Below are 21957 nucleotides of genomic sequence, written 5' to 3'. Positions count from 1 at the left end.
CCCTCAGCATATAATTTTATGCCTCAGATGCCTCCCTGGAAGGGGAATCACGTAGAGTGAGAAGTCCCAGTTTGTTAAAGGCATGGGGAAAACTAGCAGAAAGATTACTGCCCTGTTACTTAGTGTTATGATATACCTCTCACTACTTTCTAAATTGCCTTATGTAACAGTTTACTTTCTCCTTCAAGTACAGTCACATTAGGCTGGTATGGTTCATCCCATTTCCCAGGTGGGGAATCGAGGCAGCAGAGTAACTGGAGCTCCCCGCGATGCAGGGACTTGGCCGAGGTTCTAGATATGCAGCTCTGCTCACCGGGCGGCGATGCTTCCCCGCACGAGTGGGATGGAGCTCCCTATGGTTTATTTTGGCCCAAGCTCGTCCATTGCATCTGCAAAGGCCAGGGAGAGCAGGAGGGCCCCGAAGAACAGCAAATGCACATCCTTCATTTCGGAATGATCAGGCAATTCGAAACTACGGGCAACTTGATGGAGACTGTGATGTGAGGCGTGAATGAAGGCCTACTCCAGCTACAAAGGGTCATGGTTAAGCCTGCAGATGAGAGGTGACGCTGAGGCAGAGTGGGAAAACGTCTAATAAGCTTGGGAGGCTGGCTCTGTCTCCAGTCTACATCTATTAGAAGCATGATCAGCATTTACCCCTTTCCTGGTGTCTCGGCTTTTTAAAAATCGAAATAGGTAGGCTGGAATGTTAAAGCCAACCACAACCAGCCAACGATAATGAAATATGGTGAAGGCCCATTTGCTAGTTGGTGTTTTTAAACAATTCATCAGCAGGATGGCCCATGCTACTGGCTTATTTGTTTATCACCTGGGCTGTGAAGCCTGAGGGCATGTCCCTCCCTGGTCCTGCATCCTCAGGTGCACTGAGATGGTGGCCAGGTGTCTGTGGGTCTAAACAGGGACAGGGGAGGTGCTGGCATGGCCACAGAAACGGAGGGGTGTTCTCAAAAGACAGTTACAGATGTGGATGGAGCGGAAGATGTCCTACTGAGCAAAGAGAACCTGTGAACAGGAAGGAAGGCGTCTATGTGTCAGAGACAGAGATAGAGACACAGAAGGGTTGGGGAGAGAAGTGTGTTAGAGGGGAGAGAGGAGTTCATAACTCTGAAATAAGCATGGGGTATAAAAAATGTTTGGAAACAAATGAATGAGGAGCTATCTGAGAAATGGATTAGGCTACAAGCAACTCTGATTCCCAAACAACCCACTAACATTAGTCCCTGCCAGCAGTTCTGTTCACATTGTTAAACCCTTATGTCTCTAGCTCCTTCACCACTGGTTTCCTGAAAAGAAACAGCTTGGGCGGGGGTGAGGTGGGGGGGAGCAGATAAGGCCCAGGGGCCTACAGAACTGGGGAGAGGGCAATAGTGTTCCAGGAACACGGGGACGGGATGCCATCTGCTGGGGTTCACAGGTGCAGATGGCCAGGCTGGAAGTCCGGGAGCTGACACATGCAACAGATTTCATCTTTGAAACGATATAAAGCCACTAGTTATCAAAGGAAGAATGGCAATGAAAGCATTCAGAGGGATGAAATCAGGGTGCCAGCCCACATAGCTCTCTCAGTTCCTGCCCAGCTGCCCATCCCGGGCCTCGCGGGGAGAAATGACTTGTACTGGCGTTTACTCCTGTTGTGCCCTGTGCGTCAGATCGCCCCACCCCGGCCCAGGAATCCCTTCAAGCCCCCGCGGGACCGGAAAAGCGCGAGATAAGATGAACTGTGAGGAATCTGTGAACTTTACAAAGCACATCACAGAAGTGTTTGTAAGAGTCACCTTATAGTTTATCGGGATCGACTTGTTCTGGGATTTTAAACTGTGTTTTATAAAAGCAGTTCCGATGCTCTTTGGTAAGGAGTCAGAAGGAATATGGGGAAGCCGCACTGTGCTTTTCTAGGGACAGGGTCAGGGTCCGTGCGCCCAGCAGAATTCAGCACAGGACCCAGGAATGCAAGCCCCGCTCCGCTGTGACCCAACCCCCAATCTGGGCACCTTTCAGACACCCGACTCACTCGGAATCAATAGTTTCAGGCCTGACAGATGAACTACGGTTTAATGTTTCCTGGCAGCTAACACAGGAGACATGAAACATTGTGGGGAAATGAAAGAATCAACCTTGCTCTTCTGTGAAGAAAAACCCCTGCAGCCCTCCCCCAACTCAAGCCCCCGCACATCCTGCCATCAAAGAGGGGATTCCACAAGGAAACCCGAGCAGCACATGAAAGGATCTCCAAGGAGGGAAGCTTTCAACGGGAAACTCTAGAGGATTTTCTTTTTTAAAAATGAAAGAAAATGGGGAAAGGAGAGTGTCACACATACTGCGACATTCAAATAAATGCAGAACCAGGTTTCACGGAGACCCCAGACATTTAATATACAATTGGGGTCTGGTGTGACCCTGCGTGGCCGGGAGGGGGCTTTGGTCCGGAGCCTCACACACCCCGAGAAGGGCTCTCTCCTGGAGAAGACGCCTGGGAGAGAAGCAGCTTACCAGTAGGCCAGGGAAGGGTGCTCCTTCAGGGCTTGGGTGGGAAGTGCTGGCAGCTTCTTCAAGTCGCTCCTCACCACCTCATTGCTGCAAGACAGGGGTGGAGACAGAGGGAATGCCAAGAAACTCACTCACCCTCCAGCGACCATGCACCAGGCCTCACAGTGAGACCGCGCATGGGTTCCCCTTTATTGAAAAGTGGTGGAAGGAAGGAGTGCTTTCCTTATATGTATTTACTTATTTATTTACTTACTTACTAACTTACTAGAGAAGAAAAGCATACTCAACATGCAGAGCCCAGAGCTCACACGTGGCTGTGGTTCCTTCTCAAACCCTGCACACACACCGAGGCCCTGAGTAGCCCGAACCTGGGAGAAGGGTCACCAGTGTGCCTGCCTGGTTTGGGGCGCTGCTATGGGCTCCTGGGGCTCCGAGGAGGGGCCACCTGGCGGCTTTTCCCCAGGGAGTTACTCCTTCACTAGCACACACGCCAATTTTCTTTGCTAGGGTTGACCACACGTTGGAACCTGCTTTCTGGAAGATGACAAATAACTTAGAAATGGAAATTACTCTGGAAGTGTGAAGTAGACTATCTGGTATAGTCTACTATACCAGAGGAGGAGGTTAGGCCCCAGAAACTCTTTTTCCCACACACTCACATGTTCTCAGATACAGATGACACATTAACTGCTCCTCATGTAACCAGCGCACTTCAAATGCTTGGCTCCCCTCTGGACAGATTTCTGGGTGTTTGCACCCACTCTCTACCTCCAGAGGCAACTAGTGGTATCCACTGGGGGAGGTTCTATTTAAAGGGTGTTTCCCTATACTGGTCCACCAAGGCCTCTCAGAGTCCATGACGCTCATCCTTCCTTGGACCACAGTCTAGCAGATTCCATGCTGCTCACCCCAAACATGGCAAACACTGGCCACAGGGACCTTGGGCAGTAACATCTAACAAGCGGTGAGCTAGCAGCTCAATAAGGAAATACGAAGGAAGGAAGGAACACTACAGTCATAGACGGGAGCTCCTGAGGCATATGGACAACAACTCCTCCCCTCCCCCGCCAATGCTCAGATGGCTAACTGGAGGACGTGTCCTCCTGAGTCCCCACCCAGCTGGGAATGCTGCCCACAGCAATGGAACAGCAGTTTCCCTTCTGATACCAAGTGGCACTGGGCAAAACCATTCCAATACTTTCAGTTCATGTATGTGGTGACAAAGAAACACATGTGTGGTGGGTGGTGACATTATAGCTGTTTCCAGAAAGGGCATTTTTCAGGTGGACTAAGAAACAGTGGTAGTGGGTGTTTGCAAATTCTGGCTTTGAACAACCACCCAGAAGGAAAAGTTGAACTTGTTATTGAGTCAATAAATCCAAGTACTGGAACTGTTTTCATCTAAGTGGGAAGGCAAGAATTTGTCAATTAATAACCAACAAGCTGGAGGCATTTCTGGAGCCCCTGCTATGTGGAAGGTATGGTCGGGGTACAAAAAAAAACCCCACAAAAAAAACCCCAAAAACAATGAGCCAAAGTCCTCAGCTAAAAGGGGCTCACAATTTAGTGTGGGAGGCCAGAGGAAGGAATGGCCAGGTAACTGACAATATGAGCAGTGTTTGATCATGTAGATTCAAACAAAATTTAAAAGATCAGAAGAAAGAAGGAGCCCCTATGGACTCTGGTGTAGGAATAGGCTGTGGAGTAGGGTCTGCAAGGAGAAAAGGGGAGGACTGTCATGGATCTCCTCAATGGAATACAGCAGAGCATGGAGGCCATGTAATCTGAACCAAAGGGATCAATTAGAGTGGATAGTATATGAGGCAATGAAGCTAAATAAAAAGATTAGGCACAAAATTTTGAGGTCCTGCACTGTCAGGCTGATAGAATTCAAATTGATGCAGTAGACAATGTCAGCCACTGGAGGTTTCAAACAGGTAAGCTCCGGGGTCAGGAAAATTCAATTCCCAAGCAGGGTTTGGAATCTTTATTCATATGCTGTTAAGGCACAGTTAGAGCAAATATTCCGTTCATCAAACACTTGAGAGCCCACAAGGATGAATTTCTGGATCTTCTCTCCCCTATTTAGCTATAATAGGGTCCCTGAGAGAGGGGAGTGGAGTCACTGATTCATCAGTGCCTAGCATGGCGCCTTAAATGTCTATCAAAAGGCACTTTTTAGGGATGAACTTTTTATTGGATGAAACTGTGAGAAAGGCAATGAAGCTGAAGTTTGAGCTTGGCTTTACTCACTCTCATCACGTCTACAGTTTATTTGGGGAAGGAAGGAGTTGAAGGAAGAAGGGATTGTCTTACCACCAAACACTAGTTTGTTGGCAAACAAATTTCCCTGATGACAGGCCCAGGTTTGACTTCCTCGCTGGAGCTTGCAAGCTTTCCCCCAGGGCGAGGTTACACAGACAAATACAACAAGAAATCACTAAGGCATGAAGCCCGTCCAAATCCATTACGTTCTGGAAGGGATCCATGGCCCTTAAACCTTCCCCAAGGACATCGATGTAGAAATGTTCTATTTGCCTTTCTGCTGTCTGTAAACATCTGGAGTAACTGAGAGGTGGTCAGTCCTGTCAGGGAGCTGGCCAAACTCTGTGGCCGCAGTACAGAAAGCTGCCCCAGCGGAAGACTGATCACTCTATCTCCAGAGACATGAGGAGCTAAATCCTAACAAATGTGCTGAAAGCTCCCAGCTTCCTCTCTCAGGGTCCCCTACTCAGCCACCACCCCGCCCCCCCCCCAGAGTTCAGTGCACCTTATAAATGCCAAATTATAAAACACCCTAAACAGTGATCACTTCTTAAAGAAAGGAAAAAGGGCTCTGAGACAGTCATTTGCTAAACCGGGAATGAAACCGAAGTCTTCTTATTTTTAATATTAACCAGATTTTATCCCAAACATCTGGGTAGTTATTAGTGCTGCCAGCAAAAATGTGGTCTCTTGGTGTCTTTGATAGAGAGGGGGGTTGATGCTGCATCTTTTCTACTGCCTGCACTGCTCATAAAACACGCAGAGTTCCCATGGTCTACAGCAGGTAACACTAAGATTTCTATCAATACCTCAAATAGGAATTTACCACAGATAAGAGCAACAACAAATTTCACTGAGCCATCATAACGTGAAGAAATAAAAAAGTTAAATTTGCTAGGAGGATTGCAAAATCCACAATGTGTTTGTTTTCCTACAAAGGACGAGGAAATGCTGTTCAGAAGATTCCCTTCAGATCCAATGAGATTTCATAATTGGCAGGATAAACCTGGGGCACAGGGGATATGCTCAGCGTGGAAGAATCTTCCCTGAAACGAGTGTTTTTTGGATGTGTGCACCAGAACTGAAACAATAAAGAGAGCAGGCGACCCTGAAAGTTATACCAGTGTGACAAGAAGGACTAACCTGAAACTTAGAAACGGTAATTTTGTGCTAGTGCAGTGATGGCGAACCTATGACACGTGTGTCAGAGGTGATACACGAACTCATGTTTTTGGTTGATTTTTCTTTGTTAAATGGCATTTAAATATATAAAATAAATATCAAAAATGTAAGTCTTTGTTTTACTATGATTGCAAATATCAAAAAATTTCTATATGTGACACGGCACCAGAGTTAAGTTAGGGTTTTTCAAAATGCTGACACACTGAGCTCAAAAGGTTCGCCATCACTGTGCTAGTGTCACACTAACGCCTCCATATTTTCTGAGTGTATCATGAGGGTAAAGTTCTCCAGGGAGAGGTATTTCATAAGTAAAAAAGAGTATTACAGCTCCTCGCTATCCACAGCTCCTCGCTATCCACAGCTCCAAGATCTGCAAAGCACTAAGAAACAAACAACCCGCTTGGTGGCAACCTAACCTGTCCCGCAGGATGACCCTTGACCTTCCTCTCTCCCATGTGGTGGCACATCTGTGCTGGTGCAGGAGCAGTAACCAGTCCCTGCCGGGCCGGGGGTGGTGGCGGGGATAAGCAATATTGACTTTCCTAAATCCTCCAAATTTCTGAATTCAAAAACATTGGAACCCTAGTTTCAGAGATGCACTGTGGACCTGGATTGCTTATTCAATGGCACAATGGATGTAGAAAACGCTGAGACTGATTCATAAGGTTAATAAAAACAAACAGATTTTTTTCTTCCTTGATTTTTAAAAGCCACACGCAAGTATTTTCTCTCCTTTCCTTTCCCTCTCTTCTTCTTTTGTGAACCTAGAAAAAGTTCAGATTTTAGCAAAGAAAATGAGAACACCTGCCTCTCTCCGGAGACATACTGCCTTTCAGGTGTATAGTGAGGGCTCCCGAAGCTGGTGCTAGGGATGCTATCGGGGACGCCTCTCCTGCCACTGTGTGACCATTTGCAGACAAAAGGAAGCAGCTGGAGCCCTGAGATTTTTCTAGCATAGGGCATTTTTCTAGATTCTGGGCATGTTTTAAGGATACATATGCCACACTAATTTACCAATCATAGAGGGCAAAAATTACAAATGTATTGATGAACTATGAGCCTTTATTTCTGATGCTAATTACTAACTTATTTAAGGAAATATTTCCTCTTTGATCAGTAAGTTTTGTTTCTTAGGGTTTTGTGAATTTTTGTGAAAATTTTTTGAATTTCTAACATAGTTTTACATTTGTAAAATTCAAAACATGTTAAAAAATTTATAAATCTATAATTTAAGATAATAATTTTACTCAAATAGACAAGAAGAAGCAACTAATTTTCTACAACTTCACCCTTTAGATTGGGAATCTTAATTCTGAAAAACTGTCATAGTATCATAGCCATCAAAATTTGATATTGATATAAAATTCTTAACAAGAAAGGCAATCAACACTAATAAAAGAGAAAAATGGTAATTGGCGTACGAGCTACCCTTTTCATTGGCTAATCAGGGCTATATGCAAATTAACAGTCAACTAAGATTGGCAGTTAACTGACAACTAAGATTGGCAGTTAACTGACAAGATGGCGGTTAATTTGCATATGTAGGCACAATGCAGGGAGGTGAAAGGGAAAGCAGGAAGAAGCCCCCTGCCACTGACAGTGATCAGAAACCCAGCGGGGAGCTAAGAGCTGAGGGGCAGGGCAAAGGCCGCCTTTGCCCTGCCCCCCAGCCATGATCGGAGAATCAGGTGCCTTTGCCGCCCTGGCCAGTGATAGCAGGAAGTAGGGGTGGAGCCAGCGATGGGAGCTGGGCACGGTCGAAGCTGGCAGTCCTGGGAGCTAGGGGTCCCTTGCCTGGGCCTAAAGCGAAGCCCACGATTGTGGGGCCGCTGCAGCTGCAGGTCTCCGCTGCCCGGGCCGGACGCCTCAGCCAGAGGCATCAGGCCTGGGCAAGGGGCCGATCCTGCGATTGGAGGGTGATGGGGGTCAACGCCTGAGGGCTCCCAGTATGTGAGAGGGGGCAGGCTGGGCTGAGGGACACTCCCCCCCACACACACCCAGTGCACGAATTTCGTGCACTGGGCCCCTAGTTTATCATAATAAGACATTTCCTCCTTATTTTATGCCTAAAATCCCATGGTATTTGAAGAATATTATCCTGCAAAAGACCCTATCTGAATACTTTTCTATACTTAAAAAATGTGAATTACACACTTGATAATCTCAGTAAAATAGACTTTCGTGCACAAAACAAAACTTTCTGTCACAATTTGTAACTTTTCCACTGAACATTTTGTTTCAAATTTCCATCTATTCTGTTCCTTTCAAAAGGTCTGGCTGCCTTGACAGGGTCCAGCCACTTCTCCCCCAAAGTTGTGAAGTCACTGGAAAGCATCACACATCCTTTTCTTCTGTTTTTGGTAAAATAATGTATGACAATTATATAAATTTAAACTCTTCCCACAAAAACTCTTCTTTGGGCTGATACATGTGTTTCAAGCTTAATTAATTTTTTTCTAGGAAGTTTACAATAGGGAAATTTGCAGGTTTGGTATTCAAGATATTATGAGGTTATGCAAGTTGTATTCCAAATGTTGATTACAAACACAAATATTTTTTACTAATTACTGGTATCGAAAAGTCTCAGCAAATGAATCTCTCTATGTACTTAGTGTCAGCTGTTTTCTTTCAAGAGGCTACTTTAAAAACTGTAGGAAAATATACCCCAAATGATCAAATGGCTTATAGCAATGATTTAAAACCGAGCTTGCTTTGAGCTGTAGTAGTAAAACCACTTATGTAAAAGTGCGAAGTAATGACACCAGTAGACCCGGACTTATAGACGGTGATTTATAGACGGCTGCTTTAGATTAAGTGACTTTCTTTCATGCTGTCTGTTAGCTGGGCAAGAAAAGAACGTTGGCATCTTTTTTAAAGCTAGCAATCTATACAAACGTTTATGTTACCAGAGTCTTTAGAAGAAAACTAGCTCTCTGCTTTTCCTGTCGCTCTTCTAAAATTCTTCCTTGAACCTTCGACTGCCTCAATGACATCTAATTTGATATAAAAGGCCTACAAACCTGGAATTTTCAGATACCAGTAAACAAAGTTTCGTTCACATCAATTCACAAACACTCTTTAGAAAGGCAGAACACATTTCAAACAAATATAAAAAATAAAACTAAGAGGGTGTCTTTTGGTCACAGAAATTTCTTTTAACTTTCCAGATTACATGGTCCAATGGTTTATAGAAGATAAAATATTAAAAGGTCTGGTTTTGTCTTCTTGGGGAAGGGCTATATTTGCTTGTTTGCTTATAACTGCTATCCCAGAGTACCAAGAACATGCAGTCTGTGAAAGAGAAAAGGGACTTTCAGCACAAATAAATACTCCATCTCCTCTTCTGAAATGGAGGTGAAAGGCAATTTCCTTTGTTAATGAAGGACTGCTATTCATTTCTATTGACTGAATAATGCATTGCTCTATTTCTAAAAGCATTTCCTTCCTTCCTTTCTTTCTTTCTTTCTTTCTTTCTTTCTTTCTTTCTTTCTTTCTTTCTTTCTTTCTTTCTTTCTTTCTTTCTTTCTTTCTTTCTTTCTTTCTTTTTAAGAAATAGCATTAGAAACCTGCAGGTGGATAGATCAGAGATACAGTAAGGTTTTTTTTAATGACTACTGATTCTGAGAAGCCGACTTGGATGAGCATTTAACTTTGTACAGATGTCATATACACTGACCCCTAAGTACTCAATCACAACTTTCCTTCTTTTTCTCTGGTCACTGCACTGACTTGGAATAGAGTCTGCAGATGTAGGCCCCTCCATTGCCTCGCGAGCACACGACAGGCCTGCTGAACAGGTAAGCAATCTTCACACGGAATTGCCTTACCATCAGCCTTTCTCAGGTGCTGTTTGCTTATAGGTCCTAATAAATCTTGTGGGGGTAGAACCCTGTCTTAATGATTAGCATCAGTACATCCGGTCCTCTGTAACAAAGGTATTTCCAGATCCCAGCAGCTGGCCCAGAGTAACAGAGCTGTAGTGATCTGGTTTCAATAAATCTTGTTAACAAAAAATTCTACATAACAGATGTCTTTTACTAGTCCCTGTTAATGTATGGGAGGGTTTTAATATCAAAGGGAGAGTGATTTGGGCATTTATTTGTGCTGTTCAGCATAAAGTATTTTTTAACCAATTCACCAATTTGGCAAAATGTTTAAAATGATTTTTTTCCCTTCCTTTTTGGTGGCACACTTTCAGAAGGGCTGACAGAAAGTAAAGCAAGGCGATTCTCAAAGTCAGGGTATAGAGATTGGCCACTAGGGTTTTCAGTTAAGGTCTTGTCAAGGAAAAAAACAAAACCTTAAGTTCTTGCAACACTTCACTTAATACAGTGTAGCAATGTCTTCTATTAAATTAAATTAAAATGTAGGATATAATTTGAATGTCCCGTTCAGTTTCTTAAATGAGGTGTTTTCTGCATTTACCTTTTTAAAGAGAATTTTTTTACAATAACCCGAAGTTTAAAAATTTTTTAATAGGAAATGGCAGTGCTAAGCACTCAAACTACTTCAGAGTTTGTGCTGAATAAAGTATGTGTAAGTCATAAAAAATGTAGTTGACTAATGTTCAGCAGTGATTATCAAATGAGAACATTTTGTTTTTAAACTGTGTTGACCCTTCTCAACCTAATATTTGACTATAAAACTACCATGGTTAATAGTTTTTAGGCGTCAATTGTTTTTAAACAGACATGCCAACTCTACTGATTTCCTGATGGTTGATGGACATTCACTTTACTAGATATACACCAGGAAATGAAATACAATGACTACATACTATGCTAAGGAAAATAATACAAGAGAGAAAATATTGTTTTTAGATAAGACTATTTCCTAAACTTTTAATGATATCCTATAAATTTGTCCACCATGTGTTAGAATGTATAACATATATTTCTTCCTATTGTGGGCAATTCTTCTTATCTATCTATACCTGAGTCATTTTCTATCAGCAACGCTGAACGCAAGAATTCACTGTGAAGTTCAGTAGGATAAGGAAGTGAGCATTTCCCTTAACTGGACAGAAAAGGGGGTGCTATGTAAAATGAGGCTTCTGGGTTCTGCTGAGCTCAGAGTCCAAAAGAAGAAACAGAAGAGCCTGTGGTTTCATGAGGAAGAGGGTCCTGACTCTGGACTGTCCTTCTGCGGTTGTTTTCTGTGCAGGCGGCTCAGCACTTCTGACTTCTCCCTTTTGTAAAATAACCTTCTTCCTCTGCTGCTTCAAGGCAACTGGTCCCGTGATTTGTAGATTTTTAGTACTCGTTTTCCATAAATGCACTTTGTATATATTCATATATACAATATATGTAAGATGTAAACAGAATAACAGTGTCCTGAGCGAAGGTAGCTTTTTAGGAAGTTATAGATCAGGACCCTCAGGCTACAAAAGAGTTACTTTGCCTTTTTGGTGCAACCATTAGTTCAAAAGGTTATTTGATCCTTTGGGTTCTAGAATATCTTAGAATTATGCCCTGGACCATTCTATCTAATAAAATCCTAATATGCTAAGTGTCTGGTCATCTGATCATCTGTTCAACCAATCCAAGTGTAATATGCTAATGATATGCTAAGGCCACTCAACCGCTCACTATGACATGCACTGACCACCAGGGGGCAGATGCTCCAACTGGTAGGTTAGCTTGCTGATGGGGCCTGGCCTATCAGGACTGAGCAAGATGGGCCAGGCATGCCCTGAGCCTTCCCACAGTCCCTCCCCGGCTGGCCAAACTCCCACATCCCTCCCCAGCTCCGTTTGTGCACCAGTGGGGTTCCTCAGCCTGCCTTGTGCCCTCTCACAATCCAGGACCCCTCCAGGGATGTCGGAGAGCTGGTTTCGGCCTGATCTGCAGGCCAGGCCGAGGGACCCCACTGGTGCATGAATTCATGCACTGGGCCTCTAGTGTATTATAAAAAAGCCTTATCCAATGCTCTGTGTGTTCTACACTGACATCTCATTTTATTAATGTTATTCAGGAAAACTTAATATGTTTACAGGGTATGTACACAAGTCAAAGACATTCCATTAAACACAACTAAGGCTGTATAGTCCTGTGTGAATTATTAATAGAGCAAAAATAACTTGTTTAAAACTAAATTAAGAGATCATGACATCTAAAACACCTTACTGTGCAGCCACCAAACCAAATGTGGTCACCTTCAATGTTCTGGGGAGCTTCCTGAATGTGGGCGGGAAGAGGCACCAACAAGGAATTGAGAAGGACTTCTCTTATCCCCAGACTCCAGGCCCCTCGAGCCAACTCACCTGAGCCTACTCTCTGTGGGCCTAAAACACAGTGGGTGTCTGCGAGGAGGCAGCCCCACACAACAGATCGCCTCCACCTCGGGAGGGGGTGGGCACTTGTGTGGGAGGGAAACTGACCTCTGGATGAGGTGCCTGACCTCTCCCTCCCCTGACAGCTACTTCTCTCCAGGGACAGCTGCTGTTCCAAACAAACTGTGAGGCTGCACTCTGACAAATAAAACCAAACCAGGATCCTCTGTTTCTCTGAAGCCCACAAGCTGGCATTCCACAGGCTCATTAGGGGGCCATGAACTACTGCCAGGCCAGGCCTGCACTTCCTCCTCCCAGCGGCCCCTGTGGTCCACGTTCCCATGCTCTGCGGGGCCAGATAATGCTGCCCCCGGTTCACATTCCATCCTGCCAGGGTGCTCTCAACAATAAATAATATTTACAGCAGAGGTCAGAGCTGGCAAACGAAAAGGGGGAGCGGGAGACCTCCACAGTAAGTAGAGCAGACAATAGAAACCACTGGGTCTGGGAACTGTGAAACCATTTCTCATGGGATTTCAGAAATCTCTGCAAGGAGATAAGAACTTACTCTTATCAAAACCTCCAAACTTCAATACCAAATGAAGGGTGTAAAAGGGTAACAAAGGAAAATCACAACGAAGTGTAGTTTTTGTATCATAAAAATGTTTCATTCAACAAATTCAGTGAATGGTGATTGGCCACCTACAGTGTTCAAGGTCTCCTAATCCTATATAATAAAGAGGTAATATGAAAATTGACCAACACTCCAACACACAAGATGGCCGCCCCACGTGGACACAAGATGGCCAGGAGGGGAGGGCAGTTGGGGCAATCAGGCCAGCCGGGGAGGGCAGATGGGGGCAATCAGGGGAGCAGTTAAGCATTGATCAGGCTGGCAGGGAAGTGGTTAGGGCAGTGGTTCTCAACCTTCCTAATGCCGAGGCCCTTTAATACAGTTCCTCATGTTGTGGTGACCCCCAACCATAAAATTATTTTCGTTGCTACTTCATAACTGTAATTTTGCTACTGTTATGAATCATAATGTAAATATCTACTATGCAGGATGTATTTTCATTGTTACAAATTGAACATAATTAAAGCATAGTGATTAATCACAAAAACAATATGTAATTATATATGTGTTTTCCGATGGTCTTAGGCGACCCCTGTGAAAGGGTCCTTCGACCCCCAAAGGGGTCAAGACCCACAGGTTGAGAACCACTGGGTTAGGGGGTGATCAGGCAGGCAGGCAGGTGAGTGGTTGGGAGCCAGCAGTCCTGGATTGTGAGAGGGATGTCCGACTGCCCGTTTAGGCCCAATCCCACCATATTGGGCCTAAACGGGCAGTCGGACATCCCTCAAGGGATGGAGAGAGTGCAGGCTGGGCTGAGGGACAGCCCTCCCCACCGTGCACAAATTTCATGCACCGGGCCTCTAGTTAGACTGTAAAAAAAGCCTCAGTTGAAAAAAACCAAAAACACGGACTACCTCTGCCTTATGGCAAGACCTTGGAAAACCTAAATAAAAGGGGCTGGAGGTCTCCTTATGCAAATATTCAAACTGAGCTGAAGGGACTGCCTTTTCGAGTCAGAGGTCAGCACACCGCATCCCACTGGCCAGACCCAGTCCTCTGCTTTGTGAACTAAATGGGTTATATGTTTAAATGGTTGGGGAGGGGAATAAAAGAACAATACTTTGTAATACATGGAAATGTATAAGAAATTAACATTTTAAAGTCTATAAAGTAAGTTTTATTGGAACACTGCTGATTGTCTGCAGCTGCTTTTGCATGTAGAGACAGGGATGTTAAATAATTGCAAGAGGACTGTATAGCCTGCAAACCAAGATATTAACTGTCTAGCCCTTTACAGAAAATGTTTGCCAATCCTTGTTTTAGGTTATCAAATACTTTTTTTGCTTTTGCTGAGATATTTGCATGAGAACATATACCTCATGTTGTGTTGGAAAGCTTTAGAAATGCACGGGAGAGGAAAGAGAAAGCAGCTTAGAGCTGAAGAACCAGTCAGCATGAACTTGACAAAGCTGGACCAGTACAGGCAGGCCACCAACTGAAGCAGTTAGTGCTGCATTTACAGACCAAATGCCCCAAAGCATGAGAAAAGTCAGAATCCTATGCCTCCATGCTCCGTGCTCTTGTACATGTGGTTTGATCTTTCCACCTCTAGGCCTTGATTCCAAGGAGTTGGCTATCCTGGACTCCCCTCTGGAGCTGGATACAACAGAATCCCGGGAGTAAGGTCTGTCTCTGAGCAAACAGTCCCATCGGTGGGTGGCTACCACCACCTGCTCCGTGAAGGCTCCAGGAATGACCCTGACAGACTGGTGAGCGGGAGGTGCCTACGGAACGATGGCGGGACTGAAGTGTGTGCTTCTCCAGGCGTATGAACGCAGCACGCAGGCTCCGCAATGCGAGGCTGTCTCTGTTGCCTCTAACATGACATATGAAGGAAGGAAAGAAAAGGCGGGGAGGGGTATTATGTTGTAACACTTTCAGGAACACAACCCCCCTGTGGGGAAGCATTTTGTCACGTGAGGGTCAGGAACTAAAACTGAGAGAGGAAAATAAAGATGTCAACTTCTGTATTAGGTCTTCCAGGGTTCTCTGCGGCCTTATTCTCACCACAGTGGTGATTCAGGGCTTCACAGAGACACTCGGACAACTGGCAAACCTCAATTCCATGGCCATGCGTGACACAGGGTTCTCAGTTCAGCCTTTTAGTAACCTCTCAGCTTATTTAGTACAGAATATCCTATCATTGTATTTTGTATACCTGACGTGTCAGTTTCAATAGACAAGTTGCGAGCTGGATCTCATCATAAATATGTATTATTATAAAGTGTCTTCCTACAAAAGGAAGAATATTTTCTTTTCTTTTAAATTTTTTTTCAATTCTCACCCGAAGGTATTTTTCCATTGATTTTTAGAGAGAGTGGAAGAGAGAGGGAAAGACAGAGAGAAATATCAATGTGAGAGAAACACATCGATTGGTTGCCTCCTGCACGAGTCTTGACCAGGGCCTGGGCCAGGGAGGAGCCTGCAACTGAAGTATGTGCTCTTGACGAGAATCAAACCTGGGATCCTTCAGTCCACAGGCTGATGCTCTATCCACGGAGCCAAACCGGCTAGGGCAGAATACTTTCTTTTAATAGAGAGGCAATGGAATGCATTTTTAAGCAAAAAAACTTTTATAAACTTACCTAGAAAAATCTCCCTTCGCCTCCTGTGGAAGAAAAAAATTTAACATCTGTGAAACATTCCAACTCCATGTTAAATACTTTAAAATGCATTCTATGCTCACAACAACTCCTCTACTGAGTAAGTGCAGCTTATGCTGCCATGGTCCCATCTACAGAAATATAATTAAGAAGGGGCGCATGCATGTGCCACTGAAATATAAGAATCTAAACTAAACTTCAGAAACTTATATACAAAGAATGTGACTAATAATGACAAACTGCAAGTTTCCACCGCTGGGCCCTGCTCTTACTTTTTCTACTTTAACAAGTTTCAAACAGAGTGTGTGTCTGGGCAGCACTGTCTGTGTGTCTGGGCTACTCATGGTTTTGTCGTGTAATGTGGCTATGTTCTGAATGTACTAAAGACTTTTGGAGCCAGGGAGGGACCGTGGAACCTTTAGCGAACCTAGAATGCCTTGAACAAAGTACTTGTTCAATAAATCTTTGTTGAAGGGATAAGCTGATGACATAATTTCTATTCATCCTGCCGTGTTGCTAATATCACCAATGTTGCTCATATTTGATACACCTCTTTTTCACATAAAATAAAGGTCTTTTCCTTGTCTTTTTAGAGAGCATTCGAAGTGACCTTCCTGGCAATTAATTCTTGCTGTTTACTTGGCTTTCTCCAGAGTGGGGGAGAACGCCAAGCTGAAGAAAATGGGGCCCCAGAATGATCTGTGTCCCTCAGGCTCAGGTTACACACGTGATTTTCCTTTGTAGAGATGCTGTCTGAACATTTTGAATACCAGAGCTCTTATTTACTGCCTTCATGTAGTCCCATTGGTGGACGGCTACAACCACCTGCTCCGTGAAGGCTCCAGGAATGACCCTGACAGACTGGGAGGCACTTCAGCCACATATAGTGTCCCTAATAATTATTTTCCCGCTGTGGCTAAGCTACTGGAGGCCCTGAGCTGTGGAATGGCAGCTGGCTTTGCACTAAGTCTTACTCCTCTGCTTCTGGGTGTGGTCAGGCGGGGAGGGCTACCTACCTGTAAAATGTAGGAGGCTAATTCAAACACTACCTCGCTGTCCACATCAATCAGCTCCTGCAAAGAAACAAATGACAAGGAAGGTGTGTTAGTCAGCAACTTCTCCCTAAAGAAGTCGCCGTCTCCCTTAAAAGAGCTTTTCCTGAGGGGCTCCCCAGAACCTCAAACACACATGAGCATCTCTGGGTCCTGAGACAACACCTCTGAATTACTTGGCCCCAAGAGCTCCCGACATCCTTTGTAAGGCCCTTGGCCAGAACGGACCCAGTGGTGCTGGGCCTGCACAGTTGTCTCTGAGGCCTCATCTTTTAATCTTCAGGAGAAATTAAGGAGTGGGTCAGTCCCCAGCTTGTTACAAATCTGTTCATCTGATTAGTCAATGGAGTAAGGTTGCTTGATAATGAACTGCGTTTTCTTCGTAAACTCTACTTCACAACCAACAGTAAGACTTTATTGAAGGAAACTTTATAATGGGATTGTGACTCTTTAAATTAAAATAAAAAAATAAGAATACAGTTCCTCGGTCACCACTCTTTTTTTAAAAAAAAAAATATTTTTATTGATTTTTTACAGAGAGGAAGGGAGAGAGATAGTCAGAAACATCGATGAGAGAGAAACATCGATCAGCCGCCTCCTGCACATCCCCCACTGGGGATGTGCCCGCAACCCAGGTACATGCCCTTGACCGGAATCGAACCTGGGACCTTTCAGTCCGCAGGCCGACGCTCTATCCACTGAGCCAAACCGGTTTCGGCTCGGTCACCACTCTTATCTCCTGCACTCAGGAGTGTGAGGCAGCTGTGGGCTGCCACTGCAGCCAGTTCGATGGGTCAGCTCTTTCTGGAGTTCCAGTGTAAAAACGCTCTGGCCTACTCGTCCTTTCCCCAAATATTTAAACATGATCTATGGACATGGTCTTAGAAGGACATAAAACTTTTGGAAAAAAAAATATATATACATATATTTTTCTTCTTTTAATATATATTTTTCAATGTGTATATAGTTCATATCTCCTTTCTAAATAGCTTTACCAAGGTATAATGATACACATAATTAGCTGCGTGTGTTGAATATCTATAACTAGATTGAGTTTTGACAAATGCATACACCTGTAAAAGTAATAAGCATATTTATCACCTCCAAAGTTTTCCTTGAGTCCCTTTGGGTGTATGTGAGTGTTCTTTTTTCTTCTTTTTTTTTGTGTGTGTAGTATAAACACCTAACATGACACCTACCTTCTTAAAAAATTAAAGCACACAACTCTGTATTGTTATATATAGGGTGTCCCCCCAAAATGCATACACACACTTTGAATAATTATAAAGGTAGTGTTTATTAAAATACATTTTATTTTCAAAATTGAGCTATGAACTGTTAAAGCGTGTATACATTTTTTGGGGACACCCTGTAGTTCAGATCTTAAAGATGAAGAGAAATCTGGAGTCCATCAGCATCCTTCCTATATAATAAAGAGCTAATATGCAAATGGTCATCTCACCCTCGCACCCTCATGCCGCGGCCAGGGGACCTGAGGCCGGGCTGGGGGACCTGAGGCCACACCCCCCACCCTGTGGGGCTTGATGGGGGTGGGGATGGCCAGGACTGGGTCTCGTGCGATTTTGAGGGGTGCGCAGGTGGGCGGGGACTTGACTCTGGGTCCCGCGGCGTGCCGCAGACTCTGACAGGAGGGAGATTTTCATATACATTTTACTAATTTTCTTTCATCTCTGACACTTCTATTATAAAGGGCAAATAGCAATATTAAAATATTTCCTCTAAATAATTCCCTTTTAATGTGCACAAATTTCATGCACCAGGCCACTATTGTAAGAATAATAGGAAAAGTAACCAATGTGATACTTCTGTTGTCAAATTACTGTTATCTTTCTAACATCTCTAGATCCTGCAGTGAGTTACTGGAGCACAGAAAGTTAGAGTGAGGACAGACTTAGACACAGCTAGTCCAGCCCCTGCTTACACTGAGAACAGAAGTCCAAAACTGTAAGGGACTTGCCCAAAGTCAGGAGGCCTTAGTGACAGTGATGAGGCTGGAGACAATCCCAAACTTCTCGTCCAGTTGTGACCTTCCTGAGGGTGTGCTCCCCTAAACCAAGTAGGACACTGTCTTAGCCAACATATTTTCAGAACCACAGCTATCATTAATGGTAGCTAAAACAAGAGTTACTTTTCATTTGAATTATAAACTAAACTCCGATTCATGGAGCTTTCTAATTTTTTGTGTGTGGTCCAGAATGTGCCCCTGCGCAAAACAATGCACTAAAGCAAACCTGTATCTTTTGTGGGAAGGACATGGTTCTGCCTCCTTCGGGCTTAGGAATTTCAAAGATGAGTAGTAATGTTTGCTACTGAACTGCCTTAGAAGTGTGGGCTAAGGGAACTAACAAGGGTAGACGGAAGAAAGGGGACAATAATTCTATACGCTTAATCGGCTGAAGGAGCTTTAAGGCTGCTGTCACTGACACAGACTGGCAGTGCTGTGATGTGGAGGAATGCCTGGAATCGAATTTCTGGGATTACCAAGTCTCATGAGAATGTAAATCACTTAACAGCATACAAATGATTTAACAGAAACACTGTCCCGGGTCTCCACAGTGGATGATTTCTACTCTATGTTCATTTCCATTCCCACCAACCAGCTTTCCAATGTCGCTCACGTGCACCTGTTAGTGTATTGGGATGTGTACTTTTCTATCAAACATTTACACCTACACTGCAGCCAGGGGCCAATGGTGGGCTAATATTTAACACCCAAGGTGAGGCTTAACTAACGTGTAACTCAAAACCAACCAAGAACACAGCTTTAAGTTCATTATTTGACTCATTTGCTAAATGAAAATGTCTCCACTGTGGGGAGAAGCACGGTGCGGAAGACAGACAGAGGTCTTTTTTATTTGATTTGGTTTTACACAGTCTATTGTACAGTTCCCAGAGAAACTTCTGGACACTAATCTGTTGGTGAACATTAACTATAATGTACTATTATTCAGAGTAAAGCTACTGAAAATGCACAATTAAATGTCTGACCTGATTTACCCAAGTTCTTTCTCATCATATTGGTCCTCAGGGTAAGTGGGAACTAGTAAATCTAAGTGGGTGAGTTTTCACCTTCTCTGACCTTGACCATCTTCAATGAAGATAGGAAACACAGCAAGTATCACAATGTGGCCAGGTAGAGGAAAAAGGATTAACAAAGGCAGTGGCCCAGACATCCCACACATTTGCAAAATCTGATGGAAAAGAGAGCTGCATTATGACTTATCACTTCTACTTATCATTTCTACTTAATTTTGAATGCTTTCAAGAATCATCTAGTCTAGTGGTTGGCAAACTCATTAGTCAACAGAGCCAAATATCAAAAGTACGATTGAAATTTCCTTTGAGCGCCAAATTTTTTAAACTTAAACTATATAGGTAGGTACATTGTTATTAACTTAATTAGGGTACTCCTAAGGCTTAGGAAGAGCCATACTCAAGGGGCCAAAGAGCCTCATGTGGCTCGCGAGCCGCAGTTTGCTGACCACGAATCTAGTCTATGCTCAGAGAAGTCAGGATAGAGATCTACATGGTGTGTGTGTAAGAATTGGTCTGGGAACGGTGGGAAGACATGTTCCTAATTGTGAGAAAATACTTCACTATCTTGCAGTCTCTGTCAGATTCCCTGATGTCTACTATAATAAAACTTTTCCCCCTTTTACACCTGGCCCCGCCACTTGATTTTATCTTTAAAATTCCACTATGACGGCACAGAGCTCTAGACCAAGCATGTCAAACTCGCCCATAAATAAACCAGGCATGTGGCCCACTGGCCGCAAATTTGACATACGTGCTCTAGACTTTCTGCCCACACCCATTTCCCATTGGACTTCAAAACCTGGAAGCTGACTTCCCTGTGGAGAAGATTGAATACAAGTTTCCAGAGATCCTCCTCTTAGATACTATATAACATGGAAAAGACGACTCTACCTTCTTCTCATCTGACTTCTCTGGCAACCAGAGGTGGCTTCTTCCATGTGTTTCTGCTCAAGCAGAGAAAATAAACTGAATGGGACCAGAAAGAGTGTGTGCAAAACCCTCATACTTTCCTGGATGCTGGGTTTTTCTTGACTGAGAACAAAACGGGAAAGAAGGAGGGGGACCAGGAGAATACCCTTCAGGGGAAATCTATGGGCATTTCTCACCTGGCACCACCTAGGCCCCAGTGGTGTGACATCCCTCTGTGCCCCCAGTGCTCTCAGAACCACCTGAGGATGGTTGTCAGCAGGGCTTGCTGAGCTGAAATCTTGCCTGGGAATCTAGGGTGCTCTGGTGGCCATGTGATATTTAATCCTGGGCCTCACTGGTAAGAGGGGGGTACGGGTAGAAGGGAATGTGATGTCTGGTAGTTATTGAGGCCATTTGGTGTGCATTTGGGGGTGTCTGTTTCACGTACTACTGAATAATTTGTGCTGCTTTCTTTAATCTTTTGAAAGATGGCAGGGAAGGTCAAAGCGTGACTATCTGCAGGTATGTGCATGTGTTCAGAGCAGGCTGGGGACGGCTTCCCTTCCTCCCAATCAGCATGGCTTTATCCCAGGTGACTAGGCAGTTGGAAGGAAGAGGCCTGAGGTCATTTGTTAGCAGCATAATGCCTAACAATTCTCAGAAAGATTTCCACCTTGGGGTCTCCAAGTGTTCCAAACAAATAGCCCCACGAGAACCCTAAGCGGCAGGTGTTATGGACTGTCTCCAAAAGTCCTGAGAGCTGGAGGATCTCATCATGCTCCCCTGGCACCAAGGGACTTGGTAATGGTCTTTCCACTCAACCAAGAATCTTAATGAGAAGCATCCCTCCATGGTCAGGAATCACAGAAATTCCAACTTTCACGTAAGATTAATGAGATAATTATAACAAAATATGACTGATGGCCATATTGTAGGTTGAGAAGCTTCCAGTGAGGATGACCTCTGCCAAGTCCATTCAGAATGACGTACAGGGATTGCCCAATGGTTTTCTGAATGAATCCTACAACTGTGACCACCTTTCTTCTCACCCATAAAACACCAAAAGAGTATCGTTTATTTCCGTCCTCAAGATAATTTCTATGCTCACCTGAACATTCCAGGTTCTAGTTCTAACCCTTAAACAGGTGTGGGACTGTGAATAAATCAATGGTCTTGAGCAGGGGTCCTCAAACTACGGCCCGCGGGCCACATGCGGCCTGCCGAAAACATTTATCCAGCCCGCCGGGTGTTTTGCCGCCACTGTGTGCATAGGAATTTGTTCATAGTTTTTTTTTTTAAACTATAGTCCAGCCCTCCAAAGGTCTGAGGGACAGTGAACTGGCCCCCTATTTAAAAAGTTTGAGGACCCCTAGTCTTGAGTTTCACCTTCTTCCTCTGTCCAACGGGAATAACGATTTCTTTTCCAATTATTTTACAGAGTTTGATGAGGCATAAATGTAGATGTGAGTTGGAAAC

The 21957-nt window shown here is 44.2% G+C and overlaps 1 protein-coding gene across 7 annotated transcripts in view; it reads right to left on the bottom strand.

Annotated features, from left to right (window-relative positions):
* The window catches only part of FRMD4A (FERM domain containing 4A), a 335840-nt gene that overhangs the window by 93366 nt on the left and 220517 nt on the right, over positions 1 to 21957 (bottom strand). For all 7 annotated transcript variants that reach the window (XM_059660122.1, XM_059660132.1, XM_059660112.1 and 4 more), the window contains exons 6-8: positions 16480 to 16536; positions 15446 to 15468; positions 2512 to 2595 (exon numbers count right to left, since the gene is read on the bottom strand). In XM_059660122.1, the coding sequence (XP_059516105.1) occupies positions 2512 to 2595; positions 15446 to 15468; positions 16480 to 16536 (164 nt within the window). The remainder of the gene's footprint in view (positions 1 to 2511; positions 2596 to 15445; positions 15469 to 16479; positions 16537 to 21957) is intronic.

The sequence above is a fragment of the Myotis daubentonii genome, chromosome 1, assembly GCF_963259705.1.
Source record: "Myotis daubentonii chromosome 1, mMyoDau2.1, whole genome shotgun sequence".
In the NCBI taxonomy this organism is placed as follows: domain Eukaryota; kingdom Metazoa; phylum Chordata; class Mammalia; order Chiroptera; family Vespertilionidae; genus Myotis; species Myotis daubentonii.
The sequence above is the reverse complement of the archived record's forward strand: the minus strand, read 5'-3'. Positions and strand labels throughout refer to the sequence as shown.